Source organism: Salvelinus namaycush, chromosome 18, assembly GCF_016432855.1.
Source record: "Salvelinus namaycush isolate Seneca chromosome 18, SaNama_1.0, whole genome shotgun sequence".
Lineage (NCBI taxonomy): Eukaryota > Metazoa > Chordata > Actinopteri > Salmoniformes > Salmonidae > Salvelinus > Salvelinus namaycush.
In genome coordinates this window covers 43,014,318-43,035,534 of record NC_052324.1, presented here as the reverse complement: position 1 = coordinate 43,035,534, position 21,217 = coordinate 43,014,318, and the positions used below count along the sequence as shown (strand labels likewise).

At 46.1% G+C, this 21,217-nt stretch overlaps 1 protein-coding gene across 1 annotated transcript; it reads left to right on the top strand.

The window, feature by feature from the left end:
- Positions 1-6,597: 6,597 nt before the first annotated feature.
- Positions 6,598-20,964, top strand: LOC120062962 (repetitive proline-rich cell wall protein 1-like). Its single transcript, XM_039013016.1, has 4 exons — positions 6,598-6,602; positions 6,786-6,912; positions 7,425-7,636; positions 20,445-20,964. Exons 1-4 carry the CDS (start codon positions 6,598-6,600, stop codon positions 20,962-20,964), a joined length of 864 nt encoding a protein of 287 aa, XP_038868944.1.
- The last annotated feature ends 253 nt before the right edge of the window (positions 20,965-21,217 follow it).

Below are 21,217 nucleotides of genomic sequence, written 5' to 3'. Positions count from 1 at the left end.
AGCTGCACATTGATGGTTTCAGCCAAGCTGCACATTGATGGTTTCAGCCAAGCTGTGTGTTGATGGTTTCAGCCAAGCTGCACGTCGGTGTCATCAGGTTGGCTTGGATATTTGGAAATAGCCACAGGATGGTTTTTTCAATGCAGTCAATACTGTCAAAACTCTTTCTTTGAAGGTTTTCAGTACATTTGAATATTTGTAGCAACTTGTTAATTAAGTAAATATCTGCAGTCAACTTGTGCAATACGTGTGGAGATAAAACTGACTGCATTCTTTATTCCACCTGGCAAGTTATTTTACATTATGAAACTTACCAAAGTTCCCCAGAACAGTTGAGCCAGTCACGTGTTTTTTTGTAAACAGCTCAACAAGGGGGAGAACGTGGGAGCTGGTTAGTACATAGCGTTCTATACAGTGAAAGTGTTCACCCCCCTTAGCAATTTTCCTATTTTGTTGCCTTACAACCTGGAATTAAAATAGATTTTTGGGGGTTTGTATCATTTGATTTACACAACATGCCTACCACCTTGAAGATGCAAAATATTGTTTCTTGTGAAACAAACAACAAATTTGACAAAAAAACTAAACTTGAGCGTGCATAACTATTCACTCCCCTACGTCAATACCTTGTAGAGACCCCTTTTGCAGCAATTACAGCTGCAAGTGTCTTGGGGTATGTCTCTATAAGCTTGTCACATTTAGCCACTGGGATTTTTGCCCATTCTTCAAGGCAAAACTGTTCCAGCTCCATCAAGTCGGATGGGTTCCGCTGGTGTACAGCAATCTTTAAGTCATACCACCGATTCTCAATTGGATTGAGGTCTGGGCTTTGACTAGGCCATTCCAAGACATTTAAATGTTTCCCCTTAAACCACTCGAGTGTTGCTTTAGCAGTATGCTTAGGGTCATTGTTCTGCTGGAAGGTGAACCTCCGTCCCAGTCTCCAATCAATGGAAGACTGAAACAGGTTTCCCTCAAGAATTTCCCTGTATTTAGTGCCATCATTCCTTCAATTCTGACCAGTTTCCCAGTCCCTGCCGATGAAAAACATCCCCACAGCATGATGCTGCCACCACCATGCTTCACTGTGGGGATGGCGTTCTCGGGGTGATGAGAGGTGTTGGGTTTGCACCAGACATAGTGTTTTCCTTGACGGCCAAAAAGCTCAATTTTGGTCTCATCTGACCAGAGAACCTTCTTCCATATGTTTGGGGAGTCTCCCACATGCCTTTTGGTGAACACCAAACGTGTTTGCTTATTTCTTTCTTTAATCAATGGCTTTTTTCTTGACACTCTTCCGTAAAGCCCAGCTCTGTGGAGTGTACGGCTTAAAGTGGTCTTATGGACAGATACTCCAATCTCCGCTGTGGAGCTTTGCAACTCCTTCAGGGTTATCTTTGGTCTCTTTGTTGCCTCTCTGATTAATGCTCTCTTTGAGTTTTGGTTGGCGGCCCTCTCTTGGCAGGTTTGTTGTGGTGCCATATCCTTTAAAACATTTTATAATGGATTTAATGGTGCTCCGTGGGATGTTCAAAGTTTCAGATATTTTTTTATAACCCAACCCTGATCTGTACTTCTCCACAACTTTGTCCCTGACCTGTTTGGAGAGCTCCTTGGTCTTCATGGTGCCCCTTGCTTAGTGGTGTTGCAGATTCTGGGGCTTTTCAGAACAGGTGTATATATACTGAGATCATGTGACAGATCATGTGACACATAGATTGCACACAGGTGGACTTTATTTAACTAATTATGTGATTTGTGAAGGTAATTGATTCTACCAGATCTTATTTAGGGGCTTCATAGCAAAGGGGGTGAATACATATGCACACACCACTTTTCAGTTTATTTAATTTTACTTCACCAATTTGGACTATTTTGTGTATGTCCATTACATGAAATTCAAATAAAAATCGATTTAGATTACAGGTTGTAATGCAACAATATAGGAAAAACGCCAAGGGGGATGAATACTCTTGCAAGTCTCTGATGTGCAGCGCACATGAGGTAATGAAGTTACACTTATATGCAAATCACTTCTGTTTGCCAACATATATCTTATAATAGTCTTCTGCCAGAAGTCAAAGAGTTCTTGATGAGTTATCTGTACAGCTGCCATTTTCCTCGTTCTTCCTACTAAAGTTCTTATTTCATTCATTCTTCTCCCCTCTACTTATCTTCAGCCAGTTTGCTACCAGCAGTAAAATAAATCCTGCAGCAAAGAGGAAATGTGAAATATTATGTGGATTATAATTAATGGACCTCAAGTCTGACAATTTAAAGTGGAAATTACAAACGTTAGAAGCCTTTTTAAACCTTGAATAGACAACAAGTTTGCATTTCCAGCTGTACATGAAAATTCTCAGCTAACAAAAGAGTGATTCAATTCAGATCCTAAATGTGTACACATGAAGTTCTTCAGAAAAGCATGCATCGCAACTTTGTTAATTTGCACAAATTCTCTCATTCAGTTGCACTTGTAAATATTAACACTCAACAAAAATGACATTCTACTAGCTATGCTTGTATAACTTACTGAGCTGGATTTGCCTGTCGTTGCTAATAGCACTTCTGGCTACTCTGAAGAATCTCAAATATAAGATATATTTTTATTTGTTGAACACTTTTTTGGGTTACTACATAATTCCATATGTGTAATTTCATAGTTTTGATGTCTTATTCTACAATGTAGAAAATAGTACAAATAAAGTAAAACCCTTGAATGAGTAGGTGTGTCCAAACTTTTGACTGGTGCTATAATTCAAGCATAACATTAATTAAAACATAAAGTGACAATAATAATGTCAAAAAGACAACAAATGCATGATGGGATAGTTCCTGAGAAAGAGAGCAAACACCTAATGCTATGAAAATGCTGGCCAAGAACGTCAGGTCCATTTTGTTGCACAATGAAACTGAGGCAGCATTCAACTGGTATACATCTTTCTGTCACGACTTTACTCGTTGTACCCTGCACCCGTTAGTTACTGGTTGTGTGTACACTACTTCTACACATACATGCCACTTCTTCATCAACTGTATCCGTCTGCTACAGACAGGTCAATGTTTGCTCAAATCCTCTCCTCCCCCTTTCTCCCTCTATTTCTCCCTCTCCTTCCACCCCTGGGGATGAGCTTAGGTCTGGGCCCAGGAGAAGGCTGTGTTTGGTGTAAACAGCAAAGTGAATTCCTCCGGAAGATCAATGCAAGTTCAAAGCTTTCACACAAAGCCAAGACTTTCAGATCAACCCCCTCCCAATTCCATGATGCAGATAAAGAGTGGTGGAGGTGGGTGGGGTTTAGTCAGGCACAGGTATTGTATCTCAGGCTGAGCTGTGGCTGGGTTGGCGGTTGGCTCTCACTTCCAAGAACACACTATCTGAATTACAAATGGAACCCTATTCCCTGTCTAGTGCACTACTTTTGACCAGAGCACTGGGCCCTGGTGCACTGTATAGGGAATAGGTTGCCATTTAGGTCAGGTTGCCACTGCCACTTTCAGAGACAGAAGAGTCTTTTTAACCCCCCCCCCCCCCCTCGAGAGAGAGGATTTTCTTTAAACCCCTTCCAGAGACAGAGGAGTCTCTTTAAAGGGCTCCCGAGTGGCACAGCGGCCTAAGGCACTACATCCCAGTGCTACAGGCGTCACTACAGACTCTGGTTCGATTCCAGGCTGTATCGCAACTGGCCATGATTGGGAGTCCCATAGGGCGGCGCACAATTGTCCCAGCGTCGTCCGGGTTTGGGTTTCGTTGGGATACGCCGTCATTGTAAAATAGAATTTGTTCTTAACTGACATGCCTAGTTAAATAAAGGTTAAATAAAATGTAAAAAAATTAAACACCTTCCAAAGAGAGAGAGAGGAGTCTCTTTAAACCCCTTCCAGAGAGAGAGAGAGGAGTCTCTTTAAACCCCTTCCAGAGAGAGAGAGAGGAGTCTCTTTAAACCCCTTCCAGAGAGAGAGAGAGGAGTCTCTTTAAACCCCTTCCAGAGAGAGAGAGGAGTCTCTTTAAACCCCTTCCAAAGAGAGAGGAGTATCTTTAAACCCCTTCCAGAGAGAGAGAGAGGAGTCTCTTTAAACCCCTTCCAGAGAGAGAGAGGAGTCTCTTTAAACCCCTTCCAGAGAGAGAGAGAGGAGTCTCTTTAAACCCCTTCCAGAGAGAGAGAGAGGAGTCTCTTTAAACCCCTTCCAGAGAGAGAGGAGTCTCTTTAAACCCCTTCCAGAGAGAGAGAGAGAGGAGTCTCTTTAAACCCCTTCCAGAGAGAGAGAGGAGTCTTTAAACCCCTTCCAGAGAGAGAGAGGAGTCTTTAAACCCCTTCCAGAGAGAGAGAGGAGTCTTTAAACCCCTTCCAGAGAGAGAGAGGAGTCTTTAAACCCCTTCCAGAGGGAGAGGAGTCTCTTCAAACCCCTTCCAGAGAGAGAGATGAGTCTCTTTAAACCCCTTCCAGAGAGAGAGGAGTCTCTTTAAACCCCTTCCAGAGAGAGAGAGAGAGGAGTCTCTTTAAACCCCTTCCAGAGAGAGAGAGGAGTCTTTAAACCCCTTCCAGAGAGAGAGAGGAGTCTTTAAACCCCTTCCAGAGAGAGAGAGGAGTCTTTAAACCCCTTCCAGAGAGAGAGAGGAGTCTTTAAACCCCTTCCAGAGGGAGAGGAGTCTCTTCAAACCCCTTCCAGAGAGAGAGATGAGTCTCTTTAAACCCCTTCCAGAGAGAGAGAGAGGAGTCTTTAAACCCCTTCCAGAGAGAGAGAGAGGAGTCTCTTTAAACCCCTTCCAGAGAGAGAGGAGTCTCTTTAAACCCCTTCCAGAGAGAGAGGAGTCTCTTTAAACCCCTTCCAGGACTCATTCACCATGACCTCCAGTCCACTCACTGCAGCCAGGAGTCTGCTGTTAACTCATCTTGAAACATCTGTTGGCCTGAGACCTGTCGTGAACTCAAAGACATCTTCAGCTACGTCCTGGCCAGGCTCTGGTCAAAAGTAGTGCACTACATAGGGAACATTCTCTCTCCAGCTGTTGGTACTTCTTAATAAACCCGAGACGGTTAAAAGCAGTGGGTGGCGGTCCTACCACCTCTCATCAAAATATCATGTAATTTTATGTTAAACCGTTCAAACAGCCACTGTTTTGTCGCCAACCAGCAGGTAAACTCTAACACAACCACAGCCTCTCACTGCTGTTTCAGCCGTTAATCTATGTGTCTGACCACTAAGATTAAAGAGGCTTTAAGGCACGGTGATGTGATGGTTTCCTAAACAGGGTGTTTGGTATTTTAGATGTGTTCAAGGCGCCGTGACTGAAAGGAAGCATTATTTTTTTCAGACATTGTGTTCCTCTTATCACTGTATTGTCAAACATAGCAACCACAACAGGATCCCTGTAAAATTACTGCTGCTGCTGATGTGGCACTCAGTGACTCAACTGATTTAAGTTTCAGATTCATGTTTTAATGTGACATGCACAAGTACAGTGAAATGCCTTTCTTACAAACTCTAAACCCAACAATGTAGTAACCAATAACAACGTAATACTAGAAAAACACGAGAAATAAGAAGAAACATGAAGAACACAATAAGTAAGTAAGTAAATAAGTACACAATATACAGGGTCCGTTAATACCATACTATATACAGGGTCAGTTAATACCATACAATATACAGGGTCAGTTAATACCAGACTATATACAGAGTCAGTTAATACCATACTATATACAGGGTCAGGTCAATACCATACTATATACAGGGTCAGTTAATACCATACTATATACAGGGTCAGTTAATACCAGACTATATACAGGGTCAGTTAATACCATACTATATACAGGGTCAGTTAATACCAGACTATATACAGGGTCAGTTAATACCATACTATATACAGGGTCAGTTAATACCATACTATATACAGGGTCAGTTAATACCATACTATATACAGGGTCAGGTCAATACCATACTATATACAGGGTCAGTTAATACCATACTATATACAGGGTCAGTTAATACCATACTATATACAGGGTCAGTTAATACCATACTATATACAGGGTCAGTTAATACCATACTATATACAGGATCACACTGTGAGTGTGTGAGTAAGTGTGAAGGGCACTGTGAGTGTGTGTGTGTGAGTGTGTAGGGCACTGTGAGTGTGTGTGTAGGGCACTGTGATTGTGTGTGAGAGTATGTAGGGCACTGTGATTGTGTGTGAGAGTGTGTAGGGCACTGTGAGTGTGTATGTAGGGCACTGTGATTGTGCATAGAGACAAAAATACAAATAAAAAGGTAAATGAGGATACAAGGTTAACTCAGATAGTCTGTGTAGCTATTTATCAGTCTTATTGCTTGGGGATAGAAGCTGTTCAAAGATCCTGTTGGTGCCAGACTTGATGCACGGGTACCACTTGCCGTGAGGAAGCAGGGAGAATAGTCTATGACTTGGGTGGTTGGAGTCTTTAACGGGCATTCCTATCACACCACCTGATATAGATGTCCTGGATGGCAGGGAGCTCGGCCCCAGTGATGTACTGATTTGTCCGCACCACCCTCTGTAGCACCATGCGATCGAGGGCGGTGCTAATGCCATACCAAGCAGTGAGGCAGCCAGTCAAAATGCTGTATGTGGTAGAGCTGCAGAATATTTTGAGGATTTGAAGGCCTACGTCAAACTTTTTCAACCTCCTGAGGGGGAAGAGGCGCTGTCGCAACGTGTTTGAACCATTTTAAATCTTTATTGATGTGGACACCGAGGAACTATAAGCTCTTGACCTGCTCCACTACAACCCCTTCCATGTGGACAGGGGCGTGGACAGGGGCGTGGACAGGGGCGTGGACAGGGGCGTAGACAGGGGCGTGGACAGGGGTGTGGACAGGGGCGTGGACAGGGGTGTGGACAGGGGCGTGGACAGGGGCGTGCTCCGCCCCCTCGTTTCCTGTAGTCTACAATCAGCTCCTTGGTCTGACGTTGAGGGAGAGGTTGTTGGTCCTGGCACCACACAGCCTTCCTGTAGGCTGACTCATCGTCGCCGGTGATCAGGCTTACCGGAGGTGACGTTTTGCCTACCTTCACCACCTGGGGTCGGCCCGTCATGAAATGTATGTGTGTGATTACAAACAACATAGATTAATATTTTAGCCTTCAGGGAGTCCTCCTGGGACTGTATTCACAAAGCATCTCTGAATAAAAATGCTGATCAGGGATCAGTTTAGCCTTTTAGATTACAAAATGATAATATTCCATGGACAGGGGGGACCTGATCCTGGATCAGCCCTCTTACTCTGAGATGATGCTTTGAGAGTTCGAGCCCCGGCTTTACCTCAACTATTTAGACATGAGGTACAACACAACAGCTTGTCGTCGTAACTTGTGAATGAATTTACTTCAAAATGCTGCTAGTCTTTTTGGTGATATATTCATTGTGTCTACTTTTGTTCCGCAGTCCAGCCACCTGGTCCGCAGTCCATCCACCTGGTCCGCAGTCCAGCCACCTGGTCCACAGTCCATCCACCTGGTCCGCAGTCCAGCCACCTGGTCCACAGTCCATCCACCTGGTCCACAGTCCATCCACCTGATCCGCAGTCCAGCCACCTGGTCCTCAGTTCATCCACCTGGTCCGCAGTCCATCCACCTGGTCCGCAGTCCATCCACCTGGTCCGATCCACCTGGTCCACAGTCCATCCACCTGGTCCACAGTCCATCCACCTGGTCCACAGTCTAGCCACCTGGTCCACAGTCCATCCACCAGTCCATCCACCGAACAAACCGCAACTGAAAAACCCCAGTTTCTTCTTGAGAAGTACTCTGTGTAGAAATCATTTTTGTATTCCCTCAAAACAAAGAAATCCCTGTTTTCTGTAACTCTGCAAAAGTCTTCTGACTCTAGTTTCTTTGTGTAAATACACCATTTATTCTATTGTATATGAATTGGTGGCACTTCACAACCTGATATTTGAAGGTCGAAGCCAGAGAAGTTATTCAACAGTACGAGACAGTTTTATAAGAATACCTTATCAAAGCAGACAATTGGACTTATATGAACGGTCATTTGACCCAATCCAATCCAATCAAATGGAATTGGTCACATACACATTTAGCAGATGTTATTGCGGGTGTAGTGAAATGCTTGTGTTTCTAGCTCCAAAAGTATGTGTTGTCAAGACCTGTGCTATTTCACACTGAGTCAATGTAGCACACATACACACTGAGACACAGAGACGAGACACAGACGCACACACAGACAAGTTTTTCCAACAAAATGACTTACTATTACACAAAAACAACCAATTCTTCCTCTGAACAATCCCCAAAGAAAACTCCCTCACTGTCCACCTACAACGCTCCTCCCTTCTGGCAGACAGTCATCACAAAAAACAGCCTCTGTTAGCAGTAGGAGAGAAGAGCAGAGTGGGGGTTTGTCTTGTATAAAACAGTCTCTGTTAGCAGTAGGAGAGAAGAGCAGAGTGGGGGTTTGTCTTGTATAAAACAGCCTCTGTTAGCAGTAGGAGAGAAGAGCAGAGTGGGGGTTTGTCTTGTATAAAACAGCCTCTGTTAGCAGTAGGAGAGGAGAGCAGAGTGGGGGTTTGTCTTGTATAAAACAGCCTCTGTTAGCAGTAGGAGAGGAGAGCAGATTTGGGGTTTGTCTTGTATAAAACAGTCTCTGTTAGCAGTAGGAGAGAAGAGCAGAGTGGGGGGTTGTCTTGTATAAAACAGTCTATGTTAGCAGTAGGAGAGAAGAGCAGAGTGGGGGTTTGTCTTGTATAAAACAGCCTCTGTTAGCAGTAGGAGAGGAGAGCAGAGTGGGGGTTTGTCTTGTATAAAACAGTCTCTGTTAGCAGTAGGAGAGGAGAGCAGAGTGGGGGTTTGTCTTGTATAAAACAGTCTCTGTTAGCAGTAGGAGAGAAGAGCAGAGTGGGGGTTTGTCTTGTATAAAACAGTCTCTGTTAGCAGTAGGAGAGAAGAGCAGAGTGGGGGTTTGTCTTGTATAAAACAGTCTCTGTTAGCAGTAGGAGAGAAGAGCAGAGTGGGGGGTTGTCTTGTATAAAACAGTCTCTGTTAGCAGTAGGAGAGAAGAGCAGAGTGGGGGGTTGTCTTGTATAAAACAGCCTCTGTTAGCAGTAGGAGAGAAGAGCAGAGTGGGGGTTTGTCTTGTATAAAACAGCCTCTGTTAGCAGTAGGAGAGTAGAGCAGAGTGGGGGTTTGTCTTGTATAAAACAGTCTCTGTTAGCAGTAGGAGAGAAGAGCAGAGTGGGGGTTTGTCTTGTATAAAACAGTCTCTGTTAGCAGTAGGAGAGGAGAGCAGAGTGGGGGTTTGTCTTGTATAAAACAGTCTCTGTTAGCAGTAGGAGAGAAGAGCAGAGTGGGGGGTTGTCTTGTATAAAACAGTCTCTGTTAGCAGTAGGAGAGAAGAGCAGAGTGGGGGTTTGTCTTGTATAAAACAGTCTCTGTTAGCAGTAGGAGAGAAGAGCAGAGTGGGGGGTTGTCTTGTATAAAACAGTCTCTGTTAGCAGTAGGAGAGGAGAGCAGAGTGGGGGTTTGTCTTGTATAAAACAGTCTCTGTTAGCAGTAGGAGAGAAGAGCAGAGTGGGGGGTTGTCTTGAATAAAACAGTCTATGTTAGCAGTAGGAGAGAAGAGCAGAGTGGGGGTTTGTCTTGTATAAAACAGCCTCTGTTAGCAGTAGGAGAGGAGAGCAGAGTGGGGGTTTGTCTTGTATAAAACAGTCTCTGTTAGCAGTAGGAGAGGAGAGCAGAGTGGGGGTTTGTCTTGTATAAAACAGTCTCTGTTAGCAGTAGGAGAGAAGAGCAGAGTGGGGGTTTGTCTTGTATAAAACAGTCTCTGTTAGCAGTAGGAGAGAAGAGCAGAGTGGGGGTTTGTCTTGTATAAAACAGTCTCTGTTAGCAGTAGGAGAGAAGAGCAGAGTGGGGGGTTGTCTTGTATAAAACAGTCTCTGTTAGCAGTAGGAGAGAAGAGCAGAGTGGGGGTTTGTCTTGTATAAAACAGTCTCTGTTAGCAGTAGGAGAGAAGAGCAGAGTGGGGGTTTGTCTTGTATAAAACAGCCTCTGTTAGCAGTAGGAGAGAAGAGCAGAGTGGGGGTTTGTCTTGTATAAAACAGTCTCTGTTAGCAGTAGGAGAGAAGAGCAGAGTGGGGGTTTGTCTTGTATAAAACAGCCTCTGTTAGCAGTAGGAGAGGAGAGCAGAGTGGGGGTTTGTCTTGTATAAAACAGCCTCTGTTAGCAGTAGGAGAGGAGAGCAGAGTGGGGGTTTGTCTTGTATAAAACAGTCTCTGTTAGCAGTAGGAGAGAAGAGCAGAGTGGGGGGTTGTCTTGTATAAAACAGTCTATGTTAGCAGTAGGAGAGAAGAGCAGAGTGGGGGTTTGTCTTGTATAAAACAGCCTCTGTTAGCAGTAGGAGAGGAGAGCAGAGTGGGGGTTTGTCTTGTATAAAACAGTCTCTGTTAGCAGTAGGAGAGGAGAGCAGAGTGGGGGTTTGTCTTGTATAAAACAGTCTCTGTTAGCAGTAGGAGAGAAGAGCAGAGTGGGGGTTTGTCTTGTATAAAACAGTCTCTGTTAGCAGTAGGAGAGAAGAGCAGAGTGGGGGTTTGTCTTGTATAAAACAGTCTCTGTCAGCAGTAGGAGAGAAGAGCAGAGTGGGGGGTTGTCTTGTATAAAACAGCCTCTGTTAGCAGTAGGAGAGAAGAGCAGAGTGGGGGGTTGTCTTGTATAAAACAGTCTCTGTTAGCAGTAGGAGAGAAGAGCAGAGTGGGGGGTTGTCTTGTATAAAACAGCCTCTGTTAGCAGTAGGAGAGAAGAGCAGAGTGGGGGTTTGTCTTGTATAAAACAGCCTCTGTTAGCAGTAGGAGAGTAGAGCAGAGTGGGGGTTTGTCTTGTATAAAACAGTCTCTATTAGCAGTAGGAGAGAAGAGCAGAGTGGGGGTTTGTCTTGTATAAAACAGTCTCTGTTAGCAGTAGGAGAGGAGAGCAGAGTGGGGGTTTGTCTTGTATAAAACAGTCTCTGTTAGCAGTAGGAGAGAAGAGCAGAGTGGGGGGTTGTCTTGTATAAAACAGTCTCTGTTAGCAGTAGGAGAGAAGAGCAGAGTGGGGGTTTGTCTTGTATAAAACAGTCTCTGTTAGCAGTAGGAGAGAAGAGCAGAGTGGGGGGTTGTCTTGTATAAAACAGTCTCTGTTAGCAGTAGGAGAGGAGAGCAGAGTGGGGGTTTGTCTTGTATAAAACAGTCTCTGTTAGCAGTAGGAGAGAAGAGCAGAGTGGGGGGTTGTCTTGTATAAAACAGTCTATGTTAGCAGTAGGAGAGAAGAGCAGAGTGGGGGTTTGTCTTGTATAAAACAGTCTCTGTTAGCAGTAGGAGAGGAGAGCAGAGTGGGGGTTTGTCTTGGATAAAACAGTCTCTGTTAGCAGTAGGAGAGAAGAGCAGAGTGGGGGTTTGTCTTGTATAAAACAGTCTCTGTTAGCAGTAGGAGAGAAGAGCAGAGTGGGGGGTTGTCTTGTATAAAACAGTCTCTGTTAGCAGTAGGAGAGGAGAGCAGAGTGGGGGTTTGTCTTGTATAAAACAGCCTCTGTTAGCAGTAGGAGAGGAGAGCAGAGTGGGGGTTTGTCTTGTATAAAACAGTCTCTGTTAGCAGTAGGAGAGGAGAGCAGAGTGGGGGTTTGTCTTGTATAAAACAGTCTCTGTTAGCAGTAGGAGAGAAGAGCAGAGTGGGGGGTTGTCTTGTATAAAACAGTCTATGTTAGCAGTAGGAGAGAAGAGCAGAGTGGGGGTTTGTCTTGTATAAAACAGTCTCTGTTAGCAGTAGGAGAGGAGAGCAGAGTGGGGGTTTGTCTTGTATAAAACAGTCTCTGTTAGCAGTAGGAGAGAAGAGCAGAGTGGGGGTTTGTCTTGTATAAAACAGTCTCTGTTAGCAGTAGGAGAGAAGAGCAGAGTGGGGGTTTGTCTTGTATAAAACAGTCTCTGTTAGCAGTAGGAGAGAAGAGCAGAGTGGGGGGTTGTCTTGTATAAAACAGCCTCTGTTAGCAGTAGGAGAGAAGAGCAGAGTGGGGGTTTGTCTTGTATAAAACAGCCTCTGTTAGCAGTAGGAGAGTAGAGCAGAGTGGGGGTTTGTCTTGTATAAAACAGCCTCTGTTAGCAGTAGCAAAGGAGAGCAGAGTGGGGGGTTGTCTTGTATAAAACAGTCTCTGTTAGCAGTAGGAGAGAAGAGCAGAGTGGGGGTTTGTCTTGTATAAAACAGTCTCTGTTAGCAGTAGGAGAGAAGAGCAGAGTGGGGGTTTGTCTTGTATAAAACAGCCTCTGTTAGCAGTAGGAGAGGAGAGCAGAGTGGGGGTTTGTCTTGTATAAAACAGTCTCTGTTAGCAGTAGGAGAGGAGAGCAGAGTGGGGGTTTGTCTTGTATAAAACAGTCTCTGTTAGCAGTAGGAGAGGAGAGCAGAGTGGGGGTTTGTCTTGTATAAAACAGCCTCTGTTAGCAGTAGGAGAGGAGAGCAGAGTGGGGGTTTGTCTTGTATAAAACAGTCTCTGTTAGCAGTAGGAGAGAAGAGCAGAGTGGGGGTTTGTCTTGTATAAAACAGTCTCTGTTAGCAGTAGGAGAGAAGAGCAGAGTGGGGGTTTGTCTTGTATAAAACAGCCTCTGTTAGCAGTAGGAGAGAAGAGCAGAGTGGGGGGTTGTCTTGTATAAAACAGCCTCTGTTAGCAGTAGGAGAGAAGAGCAGAGTGGGGGTTTGTCTTGTATAAAACAGTCTCTGTTAGCAGTAGGAGAGGAGAGCAGAGTGGGGGTTTGTCTTGTATAAAACAGTCTCTGTTAGCAGTAGGAGAGAAGAGCAGAGTGGGGGTTTGTCTTGTATAAAACAGTCTCTGTTAGCAGTAGGAGAGGAGAGCAGAGTGGGGGTTTGTCTTGTATAAAACAGTCTCTGTTAGCAGTAGGAGAGAAGAGCAGAGTGGGGGTTTGTCTTGTATAAAACAGTCTCTGTAAGCAGTCTCCCTTTCACCGTGCCTTGGACACAGTCCTGCTCTTGTGTCTTTTCATCGAGGAGAGGAGAGGAGAGGGAACAGGGAGAGTTGACTATAAACTTCAAGATAACAAAGAGAGTCCTGTCGTGGAACAACTCTCGTCACTGTAGAGCAGACAGCCTTGAGAACAACGCAGTAAGAATCCTTCCCCTCCCATTCACTCTTGGACACAGACAGATAGATACAGTCCTGTGCCCCTCCTGCCCCTACCATTCACTCTTGGACACAGACAGATAGATACAGTCCTGCAGAGGAACACAGTGAGCAGAGAAGCCCTGTTGTAGGCTCCCCCGTTGGGCCCGTCAGGGCTCTGCCACGGTTCACTTCCCTAATCCTTCCCACGCCACATGGGAGAAGGAGAAGGGGGGGGGGGAGAGGGTGAGACAGAAGGGGGAAGGACAGAAAGTCAATGAAGCCACTACTTTTGTTTAGACATGGTTCACCGGTGAAGGAACACTCAGCACACAAAATCAACAGTTGTCCTTTTTTTCCTCTCCTTCTCGCTGGGGACGGAGAGGTTTCATTTGAGGTTGATCCTTCAGGGGTCTAGTACTTCTCAAAATTAATAAGACTATGTCATTAGATGCTGGAGGGCAGGGAGGCAACCTCCTGATCTGGGTACCCAGATCGTCAAAAAGTTCTACAGCTGCACCATCGAGAGCATCCTGACCGGTTGCATCACTGCCTGGTATGGCCACTCTAGGCATTTGAACGTACGGTGCTACAGAGGGCAGTACATCACTGGGGCCAAGCTTCCTGCCATCCAGGACCTATATACCAGGTGGTGTCAGAGGAAGGGCCTAAAAACGTGTCAAAGACTCAAGTTACTCTAGTCATAGACTGTTCTCTCTGCTACCGCACGGCAAGCGGTACCGGAGCGCCAAGTCTAGGACCAAAAGACTCCTTAACAGCTTCTACCCCAAGCCATTAGACTGCTGAACAATTAATCAAATGGCCACCCGGACTATTTACATTTACCCCCCCCCCCCCCCCCCCCCTTTGTTTTTACACTGCTGATACTCGCTGTTTAATATCTATGCATAGTCACTTTACAAATTACCTCGACTAACCTGTACCCCCGCACATTGACTCGGTACCAGTACCCCCTGTATATAGCCTCCACATTGACTCGGTACCGGTACCCCCTGTATACAGCCTCCACATTGACTCAGTACCGGTACTCCCTGTATATAGCCTCCACATTGACTCAGTACCGGTACCCCCTGTATATAGCCTCCACATTGACTCGGTACCGGTACTCCCTGTATAAAGCCTCGTTTTTGTTATTTTCTTGTGTTACTTTTTGATTTTATGGTAAATATTTTCTAAACTCTTATTGAACTGCATTGTTGGTCAAGGGCTTGTACGTAAGCATTTCACAGTAAGGTTGTATTCGGCGTGTGTGACAAATTAAATTTGATTTGAGGACCAGCCTCTTTAGGCTAATTTGCAAGACAAGCAGGAGCCTAAAGGGTCATGTTTGATTCATCTATGTTTCCGTTTCAAACGTCATGCCCTAAAGGGTCTTTGAGTCACCAAAGAGACGGAAGAGAAGTCTAAAGTTATGTAAAAAGGTAATTACTAGAGTTCAGAGAAGATAACCAGAGGCATAGAGCAGTCATTAAAAAACAGCACAAACATTCATCTCGGTAAAGGATACACTGTCAGTGTCTGAGGCTGTGCCAAAACCTCTAACTATCTAAAGTCAGCAAAATTATAATTTAAAAATGTTTTTGCCGTTTTATACAATATATCACAATGTCATTTTTGCAAACTTCCCCGTTTCAGTTAAGAGTGAGACACTCCTAAATGTTCATAAGCTACAAGGGGAAGCATTGTCTAACGTCTTTAAATTACTTATCTTTCCACATTACCTTCAGCACAGGTAGTATGTGACAAAAAAAAACACCCTGTCCCCCTTCGGTCGTGTGTGTCGACTGTTAAAGCTTTACTGCTCTTTAAACAGAGTCTATCAGTGCCATAAAAAAACGAGTGGTTCCCCGGACAGCTCTGACCCCACTCAATAAAACGTGACATTGCCAGACGGCCACGCACACGCACACGCACACGCACACACACACACATCTGGCGCCGACAGAGATGGTCGCCTCGCTTCGCGTTCTTAGGAAACTATGCAGAATTTAGTTTTTTTATGTATTATTTCTTACACTGTTACCCCAGGAAATCTTAAATCTCATTACATACAGCCGGGAGGAACTATTGGATATAATAGCAACGTCAACTTACCAACATCACGACCAGGAATACGACTTTCCCGAAGCGGATCCTCTGTTTGGTCCACCACCCAGGACAATGGACCGAATCTCAGCAGGCGACCCAAAACAACGGCGCCGCAGCAGGGGCCGACGGAGCGGTCTTCTGGTCAGGCTTCGTAGACGGGCACATCGCCCACCACTCCCGAGTATACTACTAGCCAACGTCCAGTCTCTTGACAACAAGGTAGACGAAATTCGAGCAAGAGTTGCCTTCCAGAGAGACATCAGAGATTGTAACATTCTCTGTTTCACGGAAACATGGCTCATTCGGGATACGTTATCAGAGTCGGTACAGCCACCCGGTTTCTTCACGCATCGCGCCGACAGAAACAAACATCTCTCTGGTAAGAAGAAGGGTGGGGGTGTATGCCTTATGATTAACGAGTCGTGTTGTGATCATAACAACATACAGAAACTCAAGTCCTTTTGTTCACCAGACCTAGAATTCCGTACAATCAAATGCCGACCGCATTATCTACCAAGAGAATTCTCTTCGATTATAGTCACAGCCGTGTATATCCCCCCCAAGCAGACACCTCAACGGCCCTGAAAGAACTTCATTGGACTCTATGGTAACTGGAAACAACATATCCTGAGGCTGCATTTATTGTAGCTGGGGATTTTAACAAGGCTAATCTGAAAACAAGGCTCCCTAAATTTTATCAGCATATTGAATGCGTGACCCGGGCTGGGAAAATTCTGGATCATTGTTACTCTAACTTCCGCGACGCATACAAAGCCATCCCTCGCCCTCCTTTAGACAAATCGGACCACGACTCCATTTTGGTGCTCCCAGCCTATAGACAGAAACTAAAACAGGAAACGCCCGTGCTCAGGTCTGTTCAACGCTGGTCCGACCAATCTGATTCCACGCTTCAAGATTGCTTCGATCACGTGGACTGGGATATGTTCCGGATAGCCTCAGACAACAACATTGATGTTTACGCTGATTCGGTGAGCGAGTTTTTTAGCTAGTGCATCAGTGATATTGTACCAACAGCAACTATTAAAACATTCCCCAATCAGAAACCGTGGATTGATGACAGCATTCGCGCAAAACTGAAAGCGCGAACCACTGCTTTTAATCAGGGAAAGGCGACCGGAAACATGACCGAATACAAACAGTGTAGCTATTCCCTCCGCAAGGCAATCAAACAAGCAAGCGAGACCCTGGGTCTCGACCCCGCCCTGTGCAACTGGACTTTCTGACGGGCCGCCCCCAGGTAGTGAGGGTAGGAAACACCCCGCTGATCCTCCACCCCGCTGATCCTCAACACTGGGGCCCCACAAGGGTGCGTCCTCAGCCCTCTCCTGTACTCCCTGTTCACTCATGACTGCGTGGCCATGCACGCCTCCAACTCAATCATCAAGTTTGCAGACGACACTACAGTGGTAGGCTTGATTACCAACAACGACGAGACGGCCTACAGGGAGGAAGTGAGGGCCCTCGGAGTGTGGTGTCAGGAAAACAACCTCACACTCAACGTCAACAAAACAAAGGAGATGATCGTGGACTTCAGGAAACAGCAGAGGGAGCACCCCCGTATCCACAACGATGGGACAGTAGTGGAGAAGGTGGAAAGTCTTAAGTTCCTCAGCGTACACATCACGGACAAACTGAAATGGTCCAGCAGTGCCTCTTCAACCTCAGGAGGCTGAAGAAATTTGTCTTGTCACCAAAAACACACACAAACCTTTACAGATGCACAATCGAGAGCATTCTGTCGAGCTGTATCACCGCCTGGTACGGCAATTGCTCCGCCCACAACCGTAAGGCTCTCCAGAGGGTAGTGAGGTCTGCACAACGCATCACCGGGGGCAAACAACCTGCTTTCCAAGACACCTACACCACCCGATGTCACAGGAAGGCCAAAAAGATCATCAAGGACAACAACCACCCGAGCCACTGCCTGTTCACCCCGCTATCATCCAGAAGGCGAGGTCAGTACAGGTGCATCAAAGCTGGGACCGAGAGACTGAAAAACAGCTTCTATCTCAAGGTTATCAGACTGTTAAACAGCCACCACTAACATTGAGAGGCTGCTGCCAACATACTGACTCAAATCTCTAGCCACTTTAAAAATTAAAAATTGGATGTAATAAATGTATCACTAGTCACTTTAAACAATGCCACTTTATATCATGTTTTCATACCCTACATTACTCATCTCATATGTATATACTGTATTCTATGCCTATGCCGTTCGACCATCGCTCATCCATATATTTATATGTACATATTCTTATTCATTCCTTTACACTTGTGTGTATAAGGTAGTTGTTGTGAAATTGTTAGATTACTCGTTAGATATTACTGCACGGTCAGAAGTAAAAGCACAAGCATTTCGCTACACTCGCATTAACATCTGCTAACCATGTGTATGTGACCAATAAAAGTTTATTTGATTTGACACACACACAAACACACACACACAAACACACACACCCTGCTTTCACCTGTTCCATTCAGCCACCAAGGGCCTTTTAATCTGAACAATTGAACAATGCCAACAGAGGTCACCAACTCTGGGAGGGTATGTAATGTGCGGTGGCTCAGATTCTGAGAACCAGGCAATATCGGTGAAAGTGAAACGTGCCACACAGATTTTTAAGCAAATCCTTCTCCTAAGGAGTTTACACACAAACTCTTTCTACAGAAATATATTGAGACAAGCATTTAGGTTACAGACAATCTGAATCGTTCTGTATCTGATTATTCCTTATGCCATTTGCTGCAAGGAATGTGTCCTTAATTCACTGTGTCAGCGATGTACAATATAAGGGAAAGGGAAAGGGGGATACCTAGTTAGTTGTACATCTGAATGCCTTCAACTGAAATGTATCTTCCGCATTTAACCCAACCCCTCTGATAAAGCTGTCAAGGGACAGAGAAGCCAGCAGGCTACCACTCAGGCAAGAAACTAAGGGTAAATCCCAGATGGCACCCTATTCCCTATATAGTGCACAGGGCCTTGGTCAACAGTGGAGCACTATATATAGGGAATAGGGCTCTGGTCAACAGTAGTGCACTATATAGGGAATAGGGCTCTGGTCAACAGTAGTGGACTATATAGGGAATAGGGCTCTGGTCAACAGTAGTGGACTATATAGGGAATAGGGCTCTGGTCTATAGTAGTGCACTATATAGGGAATAGGGCTCTGGTCAATAGTAGTGCACTATATAGGGAATAGGGTGCCATTTGAGACTCACACTAACTGTTACAAATGATTAATGAATGAATTGGGAGGTTGTTTTTATAGTCCTGTTACACTGTATGAAGTGGGAAACCTGTACAGGTGTGAGGTGAAACTGTCTTTTTGCATATCCCACTCCCCCTGAGACACCCTATGAGAGTGAGGTCACAACCAGGGATCAGACACATATCCTAGTCCCCCCTGAGACACCCTATGAGAGTGAGGTCACAACCAGGGATCAGACACATATCCCACTCCCCCCTGAGACACCCTATGAGAGTGAGGTCACAACCAGGGATCAGACACATATCCTAGTCCCCCTGAGACACCCTATGAGAGTGAGGTCACAACCAGGGATCAGACACATATCCACTCCCCCCTGAGACACCCTATGAGAGTGAGGTCACAACCAGGGATCAGACACATATCCCAGTCCCCCTGAGACACCCTATGAGAGTGAGGTCACAACCAGGGATCAGACACATATCCCACTCTCCCCTGAGACACCCTATGAGAGTGAGGTCACAACCAGGGATCAGACACATATCCTAGTCCCCCTGAGACACCCTATGAGAGTGAGGTCACAACCAGGGATCAGACACATATCCACTCCCCCTGAGACACCCTATGAGAGTGAGGTCACAACCAGGGATCAGACACATATCCCACTCCCCCTGAGACACCCTATGAGAGTGAGGTCACAACCAGGGATCAGACACATATCCCACTCCCCCTGAGACACCCTATGAGAGTGAGGTCACAACCAGGGATCAGACACATATCCCAGTCCCCCTGAGACACCCTATGAGAGTGAGGTCACAACCAGGGATCAGACACATATCCCACTCCCCCTGAGACACCCTATGAGAGTGAGGTCACAACCAGGGATCAGACACATATCCCACTCCCCCCTGAGACACCCTATGAGAGTGAGGTCACAACCAGGGATCAGACACATATCCCACCCCCCCTGAGACACCCTATGAGAGTGAGGTCACAACCAGGGATCAGACACATATCCCACTCCCCCTGAGACACCCTATGAGAGTGAGGTCACAACCAGGGATCAGACACATATCCCACTCCCCCTGAGACACCCTATGAGAGTGAGGTCACAACCAGGGATCAGACACATATCCCACTCCCCCTGAGACACCCTATGAGAGTGAGGTCACAACCAGGGATCAGACACATATCCCAGTCCCCCTGAGACACCCTATGAGAGTGAGGTCACAACCAGGGATCAGACACATATCCCAGTCCCCCTGAGACACCCTATGAGAGTGAGGTCACAACCAGGGATCAAACACATATCCTAGTCCCCCTGAGACAGGGCTGAATGACAGATTTTACCTCGTCGGCTTTAGAATTCCATCCACCAACCTTCCGGTTACTGGCCCCAACACCTGTTTCATTCGCTGTTGGGTTCATGAGAAATAATAGCTGGTCTCAGAATAGTTCCTCGGTCGACTGAAAGAGGAGAGATGACACCCCAGTCAGTGGGTCTCTCCGGCCCCCCTCCAACACTATAAACAGACAAATGAGCTACATGACAAGATCCTATTCATAGACAGGGAAGTCAATCTGAGGACGCTTGAATGCTATCATACCTGGGTTCAAATTGTATTTGTTTTCTTTCACATACTTCAGCTTCCCTGGCACAACAGAAGCTATGGAATATGTAGTCCTCAAAAGGACTTGAGACAGGTTCAATTAAACACTGCAAGAACTTGAGAAGAAAACAACTCTTGTTTGAACCCAGGTCTGAACGATACTGCTTTCTACTCATTACAACCCCTCACCTACCCAGCCTACCTCTACCCAGTCTACCCCTCCCCCTACCCAGTCTACCCCTAACCAGCTTATCCCTACCCAGGTGTGAACGATACTGCTTTCTACTCATTACAACCCTCCACCTACCCAGTCTACCCCTACCCAGCCTACCTCTACCCAGTCTACCCCTCCCCCTACCCAGTCCACCCTACCCAGTCTACATCTCCCCCTACCCAGTCTATCCTACCCAGTCTACCATACCCAGTCTATACCTCCCCTACCCAGTCTACCCCTCCCCCTACCCAGCCTCCCTCTACCCAGCCTACCCCTACCCAATCTACCCTTACCCAGCCTACCCCTACCCAGCCTACCCCTACCCAGCCTACCCCTACCCAGCCTACCCTTACCCAGTCTACCCCTACCCAGTCTACCCCTACCCAGCCTACCCCTACCCAGCCTACTCCTACCCAGCCTACTCCTACCCAGCCTACCCCTACCCAATCTACCCTTACCCAGCCTACCCCTACCCATTCTACCCCTACCCAGCCTACCCTTACCCAGCCTACCCTTACCCAGCCTACCCTTACCCAGCCTACCCCTACCCAGCCTACCCCTACCCAGCCTACCCCTACCCAGCCTACCCCTACCCAGCCTACTCCTACCCAGCCTACCCTTACCCAGCCTACCCCTCTCTAGGGTCCCTCCTGATCTGTCATCGGTAGGATCTCAGGTTGTGCTTGTCTTCTCTCTGTTTAACGGCTGTTCCACGGGTTAATTACAGTGTTCTACAACCTGGTTTAAACCTGCAGAGTTCCAGGTGTTGGTCATCAGCAACACAGACAATACATGACATTAGGTTACATCTGTCTACAGAGCAAAGCACCAACACCAGAGCCTTCAAAAGGCCTAATTCAAGTGTTCCTGTAAAAGCTTCCTGCTTGAAGAAGAGAGGGATGGAGAGAGAACTAGAGAGAG